General features: G+C 38.4%; 1 protein-coding gene across 1 annotated transcript in view; it reads left to right on the plus strand.

The window, feature by feature from the left end:
* The first annotated feature begins 314 nt into the window (after positions 1-314).
* Positions 315-7925, plus strand: part of LOC110458566 (myb-binding protein 1A-like protein) — a 35826-nt gene continuing 28215 nt past the window's right edge. The window contains exons 1-7 of the mRNA XM_021510322.1: positions 315-531; positions 2426-2530; positions 2868-2957; positions 3306-3377; positions 3688-3798; positions 5646-5768; positions 6765-6857. Coding sequence (XP_021365997.1) covers positions 409-531; positions 2426-2530; positions 2868-2957; positions 3306-3377; positions 3688-3798; positions 5646-5768; positions 6765-6857 — 717 coding nt within the window. The 5' untranslated portion in view covers positions 315-408. The remainder of the gene's footprint in view (positions 532-2425; positions 2531-2867; positions 2958-3305; positions 3378-3687; positions 3799-5645; positions 5769-6764; positions 6858-7925) is intronic.

The following is a 7925-nucleotide window of genomic DNA, read 5'->3' on the forward strand; positions in this document are numbered from 1 at the left end:
CAGTGCATGCGGTTGTGACTTATTGTGGTTATGAACGTATTTGCAAAAATCTTTTGAGGTACGTTCCTAAAATAATTTTCCTGTTTGTTTGAAATAGACACTTCCACTATAGTTTTCCAATTTCTCTTATAAGGAAAATCACAAGTATCTATAAATTCATGCACATATTAATTTGTACAGTTTATACTTTTGATGTACAATGATGTTCGCATTCTATACTGTGGTTTACTTTCGGAATTCGATATTTGGTTAATAACGTCAGAGAGCTTCTGTTCGGATCGGAATCGTTACAGCGTTTGTTAGTTAGGTAGAAGTGAAGCTGTAATTCAACGATGTAAAAATATACACGTGCTTTTAAAAATCAGCACTAGACCTTATTCTAAAAATTCGAAAGAAGAAGGCCTGAAAATGAACGACCGAAATGACGATTTAATGAAATTTTTCTGGAAATTAGCTGAATATGATGAAAATTGCACAGTGAAAACTACAAAACAGCTATTGAGAAAGTTGGAAGATTCACAAAAGGACTACGTAAGTGTCTATTTTAGCTCCAGACGTTCGGGCAGCTGGTTGAAGCAAAGGTGTTTAGCACGCTCATTAGTCAAAGATCGATTATGACATACTATATATAGATTAAACACTTTTGGTTGCAGGGTGACATATCGGGATAACCCCGCTTTCATCCAATTATCTTGCCATCCCGATGATCCTAGCGCCCGGATGTGTACTACTAAAGTGTCAAAAATGTGGTCAGCACATTTCCTTACATCACTGTAAAGTCTGTTCTAGGATAACCCGTTAAGTAACATATCTTTCTACCCTGCAATCGATTGCCTGGTAACAACAGTGAACAGGATAGGTTTGGCACAGTAACTGTTACCCAAAGACAGGATTATTGACCCCATAGATCGGTTGTCAGTCAGATAAATAAATTTATCTTCGTCTTGGATTTTGTAAACACTCTGCCACAGGCTAGTCACAAAAGTGGGGCCTTTTTGTTAAACAGACAAACGGGTTCATCAATTTTGTAAATGGGATACTGGCATGCTATATCGGGGCGAACAGGACTTCAGGCAAAATGATCTGACACGCGCCTGCCCGACATGCAACTTTAATGCAGGCTTTCAAAGTCTTGTCTAAGGCTCACCAGAAATCAACATCGAATCATGTGGTGCATCTGGCCTATTTCATAAACAAACAACTCTGGTCCAACCTTTTGGAATATGGTAAACAAAAGTAGCATTGGTGTGCAAGGGTGGGGAAGACCTTTTTAAAGTACTTTTCTCCCAGGCAAATGACCTGCTATAATGTACATTTTCACTTGCCCAGATAATATCACTAAATTGGAGCATGTTCTTGTAAAATATAGTTCCAGTGATAGAGCCTACACAGTTTCTCTATTTAGGTTTGGTTGGTTCTGTTTATCCCTTGCTTAGATACCACCCGGTAAGCTGGGTGATTGGTGAATAGGGGTAACTAAGTGTAGAATTCAATCGCAACAAGCTCGGGAAAAGTTGATTTTTTTTTTATTAGGAAACATAACATTAGACTGGTTTTGCCCGAACAGCAGGCTTTTTCATTAATACTAGGTGTCTGCTAGTGCTAATATGTAAACATATTTCATAAACTGCCAACATTCATGATTGATGAATCCTTATGGCGTTTTGGTACTAGGTAGTTCCAGTACCTGAAAAGGATGTTTCAGTATATTTTTGTAAAGATGGAAATGCTGAAAAAGTGGTGAATTCCAAGAAATTGTGAAACAAAAGTCAGACCTAAATATTACTAGAAATGATCTAATTGAAAATGACGATGGATCAGTTGCATATCATATAGTAAGGCCTGTCACTGTATCCTTATTTAATTCTTCCAACAAACAAATAGCATCGTAAGCTTTATTCGTCTGGTGGTGAAATGAACTCACCTAGATAAGCAGTCAAGTGCTTTTCTCCACCCCTGGGTGTGGTAGTCACGATATCATGACTGTCCAACCAGGTATTTCTGTTGTGCTTGTCAGCAATTTGACTTCTTTGCAATGCAACTTATAACAATGATTGTCATGCGATACTCCCCAGATCCATCCTTTGTCCATGAGAATAAGATACTGTAATAGCTGAAGACAAAAATTTTGATACATTTTCTACTTGCTGATTCAATTTTAGCAAATCTGGATCCATCAAATCACTAAATTAAAGCTTTACTGAATTGAGATACTCTGTTAAAATATATATTGCACTTTTGTAATGATGAATTGTGTAATGTATCAATGTATTGTATTGCAATAAAGGTATTACAATATGTTGGTTATTCATTAAAGATGCACTAAGCTAGCCATACAAAGATTCAAGCTAACCATACAAAGTTTCAACCTTATGCACAAATGTCAAGAATTATTTGTAAGATATCCTTGATGTGTTTTTTTAAGGACTCGGTGGGAAAGGATTTGAAATACACACTGCGAAGACTTGTGAAGGGTGTATCCTCCAACCGAAACTGTGCCCGACAAGGTTTCTCTGTGGCACTGTGTCAGGTATGTCAGGGTCAACAGAGCTTTAAAGACATGTTTTCATTAATAAAAGGGTAATTATATATGAAAAGGTCGTTTCAGTGTCATGAATGATGCTTAGCCCATTGTCAAGTTATTTATAGTCACTTAGCCCATTGTCATGTTATTTATAGTCACTTAGCCCATTGTCAAGTTATTTATAGTCGCTTAGCCCATTGTCAAGTTATTTATAGTCACTTAGCCCATTTTTATATAATAGTAATATAGTTATAGAGAAGACCTCATGGAAGGATGGGTTTGTAAGTAATTAGTTGCCTTCTATAAGTAAAGCATCATTATTATCGTGTTTGTTTTTCTGCAGATTTTGCGGAAATTTACTGTCATCAGTCCAGAAAAGGTGCTAGCCTCAGTAACCAAACATCTCCAGCTGTCAAAGCAGGATGGCAAAGCTGTAAGTTAATGTACATTATATGTAATCGAGACCTCATCCATCCGATATCAGTAGATTGTTTTGATATTATAAACAAGTGTTACAATATCGGGCGGTAAGTAATACAGGATTACAGCTAGACAAGAAACACAACAATGATGTGTATATATTTGTATGAAGTTGTTATAATTATTACAAACACAGACACCACAGTGAGCAAATGAGCCCCCAATATTACATTATGAGTTCATTAATTATCTACATGGAATTGCTTTTTATTTGCATTTTGTTGAAAAAAGCTTTATATTTACTGAAATACATACCTGTACTTGTTTAAACTTTTCACTCTATCCGTTGATTTATTTCCAGGATACTGGAAGTATCCTCCTAGGGAGAGCGATGGTGTACATGGCTCTGATCCAGTCGGGGAGACTGGCACAGGTAAGTCTTTACACAGGTGTGTGTAATATAATGTGAGTGTAGGTTTTGACCAAAACATATATATAATCTCCATTATTTTATAAAGAATATTAAACATCATCCACCTTTATTGGCTCTACAATTTAGCATATCTGATCACTCCCATTAGTGAGGGTAATTGTTTTGTCTGTAATGCCTTGTTTTAGTGTTAATCTTGTAATTCATGAAGTTATATAAGATATTATTAAGTTATGAACAGAAGGTTGCATGAACCTGGTATACTAAGATTGTATGAATGTATTGCTCAGGAAATGAATGGTATTTTTTGAAGGGTTCTGCTGAATGCATTAAAACAGTGGCTGGTCATCTTCAAGACATGAAAAGAAAACGTTCCTATCTCCAACAGATCTGTATTGGTGCCATTATTCAACTCATAGCCCAGGTACACCTCATTCTCTCATTAAAGATTAATATGTTTTCTTCCCACTGTATATTCTGTAATACCTAGGCAAAAGACATTAGGTGATCATTTCTGCATGCTTTATTAGATTTTGACATCAGATTTGTAAAGATTGTAGGACATACTTGAAGAATAACCTTTTTGTAATCAGCTGCACTGATGATGTCTGTTTAATCTTCATTGTGCCTTCTAATGCTATGATGATTCTTTGTAAAATTAGATGTAATATGTGACAGCTTTAAGCCAATCAATTTTGAACTCTCCTTTTTGAGTATACTGTTAAATGTTTACATAATCAGTTACTGATCCTCTCTAGAATCATAGAGGGTCAGTTACCATACCCTCACCACCTAAATATGTTACCTTACCCTCACCCCTAAGCATCTTACCTTACCCTCACCCTCAAAACATTTTACCACACTCCCTCCTTAAATAGCTTACCTCACCCTCACCCTCAAAACATCTTACCACACTCCCACCTTAAATAGCTTACCTTACCCTCACCCTCTCAAATTAAGGATACTTTATGAAATTAGATGTAATATGTGACAGCTTTAAACCAATTAATTTTGAACTCTCCTTTTTGAGTATACTGTTATTAGTTACATAATCAGTTACCGATCCTCTCTAGAATCATAGAGGGTCAGTAAGATGTGTAGAGGGTGAGGGCACAGTCTGAGCTTTCGCTGAATCTTACCATACCCTCACCCCCTAACCATCTTACCATACCCTCACCCCCTAACCATCTTACCATACCCTCACCCCCTAATCATCTTACCACATCCTCACCCCCTAATCATCTTACCATACCCTCACCCCCTAAACATCTTACCATACTCTCACCCCCTAACCATCTTACCATACCCTCACCCCCTAAACATCTTACCACATCCTCACCCCCTAAACATCTTACCACATCCTCACCCCGTAAACATCTTACCATACCCTCACCCCCTAAACATCTTACCATATTCTCACCCCCTAAACATCTTGCCATGCCTTCACCCACTAAACATCTTACCATACCCTCACCCCCTAAATATCTTGCCTTACCCTCACATCCTAAACATCTTTTCATACTCTACTCCTCTAAACATCTTATCATACCCTCGCCACCTAAACATTATACCCTCACACCCTAAACATCTTATCATACTCTTTATCCCCTAAACATCTTACTACACCCTCATCACCCAAACATTCTAACCATACCCTCGCCACCTAATCATTATACCCTCACACCCTAAACATCTTACCATACCCTCACACCCTAAATATCTTGCCTTACCCTCACATCCTAAACATATTATCATACTCTTATCCCCTAAATATTTCACCATACCCTCGCCACCTAAACATTATACCCTCACACCCTAAACATCTTACTGACTTCGCTATATGAAAATGTTGAAAAGTCTTGCTCATATATAAAACGTGATTAAAACATCCTTATTATCAACCTCGCACCCAAATTCGTTTAAAACCAGAAGAAGACTTTTCTGTTGGTAGCAATATTTAGTTACTACAATTATTTGGTCTTAGCCCTTTCAACCCTATGTAACTTTAGTAGACTCTACCATGCATTGACCTGGATGAGTCCATTATGGTCTACAGTGGTGAAAGGGTTAATGGAAGCTCTAAAAATTCTTACTGGCTCACTATAATTTCATAGAGGGTTACCATGTGACAATTATTGGCCAATGAATGAAAAGCATTCTTGTTCAGTCCAAAGTGCAATGAAAATACATAATGATCACTTTCAAGTTTCAAAGAGACATGCTTTCTGTTTAATGTAGAGTTGATTTACCATTGTACAAACATCCCAATAGGTTGATACCGAGAAGTTCCAGGAATGTGTGCTGCCATGTATACAGAAAGAGCTGATGCAGGGCTGGGACAAGTGTTCTCCAGATTCCCTACTGCTGTTACTGGTGTGTCGCAAAAAATACAAGGTAAACACTACCCTATAGGTGAATCAGTGTTAGGTCGCCTTTTCTGTGTGTTCAGAGGATAGGTAAATTTCACCGAAGTGGGTTTTAAAATGAGTCCACATGTTTAATAATACTGGTAATAGAGATATACTATATCCATATGTTATATGGTGAAAATCTATCCTACACATATGAATGAGACAATGAAGATATCAATTTCTCCCACCCTTTACAGGCAAGTCTCTCGTTTTAACCGGGAAAGATCAGCTTGCCACCTCCTAGGGGAAGATGGCCTCGTGCCCATTAACATGTGTTCAATTGTGACGTCATTAAAATGTGTCACTGGTAATTGTGACGTCATCAAAAGTGAATGTCGATATGCATACCCCGTATGTGTTTCTGTTAATAAGCAAGGCAGACTACTTACTGTTGATGGAGTTGTGACTGAATTATTAGGATGGGAGAAAATAATCATCCACTACCTTGAGGGTGTAACAGAGATATATCCAACCCGAGGGGTGATTTGTTTTGGTTGTTTAAACCTCGGCAGAGCCACAGGTTAGACAGCCAAAAAACATCACCCCTCGGCTAGGAGATTTCTCTGTCACACCCTTAAGATAGGGGAAGATTCTATTAATCATTTGGTTTGGTTTGTTTGTGGGTTACGTCCTATTAACAGCTAGAGTGGTTTGAGGATGTGCCAGGTTTTGGCGATGGAGGAAAGCCTGTTACCCGGAGAAAATCTACTGATCTGCAGCCAGTACCTTGCGACTGCCCCATGTAGGCTTCGAAACCCGCAACCCAGTGGTGGTGGGCTAGTGATCGTAGACAGCCAGACGCCATAACCACCTGGTCACCACAGCCCTATCATCATCATACAACACTTATAATATGGCATTGGTATTTTGTGGAGTTTTCTTCACACAGAAGTATGGGAAAATAAATATAAAGACTTATTTTTGCATGTACAAAGTACACCTGTACCGATACCCGTTGCATATATTTTCATATTTTCAGAATCTGATTGGAAAATCGTTTCTCAAAGAGCATTGGAGTCGACCCAAAATCATCACAGAGAAAAACTTTGATAACATATGGCGTGTTGTGTTAGTAAGTATGACAATAAATGATATCACACTTGTTCATCATTCTAAAATAATATAGGAATCTCTACACCAGAAGTACGTTCTGTGTTTCACAAAACATCCCTGTGGTGTCGAGATTCCTTTATTCTTTTAGTATGTTTTATTAGTAAGGCTCTCTATATAATCCACTCACGGATCCACCCTAGGACGTTACCGCAAAGTTCTACATAAGGAGTGTTGGATCACCTATTATTTTTTACTTGTTCATCATGTACTGTTTGTGGACATTACAGTTCTCCTTGTTACTTAAGTTCCTCTGAGGGTTCAGGGGAGGAGGGGATCGCCTTATGCATCCAATTAAGACTACTAATGTAGGACAAGATGTATTCTGAGGGACCTCTTCTTCTCTTACCCTGGACAGGTGTATCTGCACTTTTACCGGTGTGATATTTCCTTGTCTCACCCTAGGGTTGAGACGGGGGGATTCCCCTATTCATAACAATGGTATGACGTCACTTTGACAATACAATGACGTCACGTTGACAATACAATGACGTCACGTCACAATCCATCAACATAACGTCAACCCTGAATTTAGCATGTAACGTTATCATTACAATGTGTATACGAAACACAATGGGAGAACAGGGTAAGAGAAAAATAATCATTCACCCCCTTGTGGGTAAGATAGGGAATCTCAACCCTCGGGGAAAGATTCTTAAGTTGCCAAACATAAGAATCTTCCCCCTCAGGTTAAGATTCCCCTATCTCGCCCCCAAGGGGGTGAACAATTCTATTATTCTGTGTCCTCAGCTCAGGAGAATTTGAAGAAACCAAATTCATCTGTTACATCAATGGTAATACTTGATGTCTTTATTTGTCCTGACTGGTACTCAATCAGTCGGTCAGTCTTTGTGCCACTATGTCGAGGGCATATCTCGTATACTCTTGTCACATACAAATTACGAATTTCTACTTGCAGTAGAGGAGTTACTTTTGTGACTTGTACTGAAATAGGGTCTCATACCCCACTGTATAGTGTACAGAGTTATGGCCTCATTTCTGACACTTTGTCTGGAGGACAGGGGGGGGG

This window comes from Mizuhopecten yessoensis, unplaced genomic scaffold (genome assembly GCF_002113885.1).
Source record: "Mizuhopecten yessoensis strain PY_sf001 unplaced genomic scaffold, ASM211388v2 scaffold9651, whole genome shotgun sequence".
Classification (NCBI taxonomy): Eukaryota; Metazoa; Mollusca; class Bivalvia; order Pectinida; family Pectinidae; genus Mizuhopecten; species Mizuhopecten yessoensis.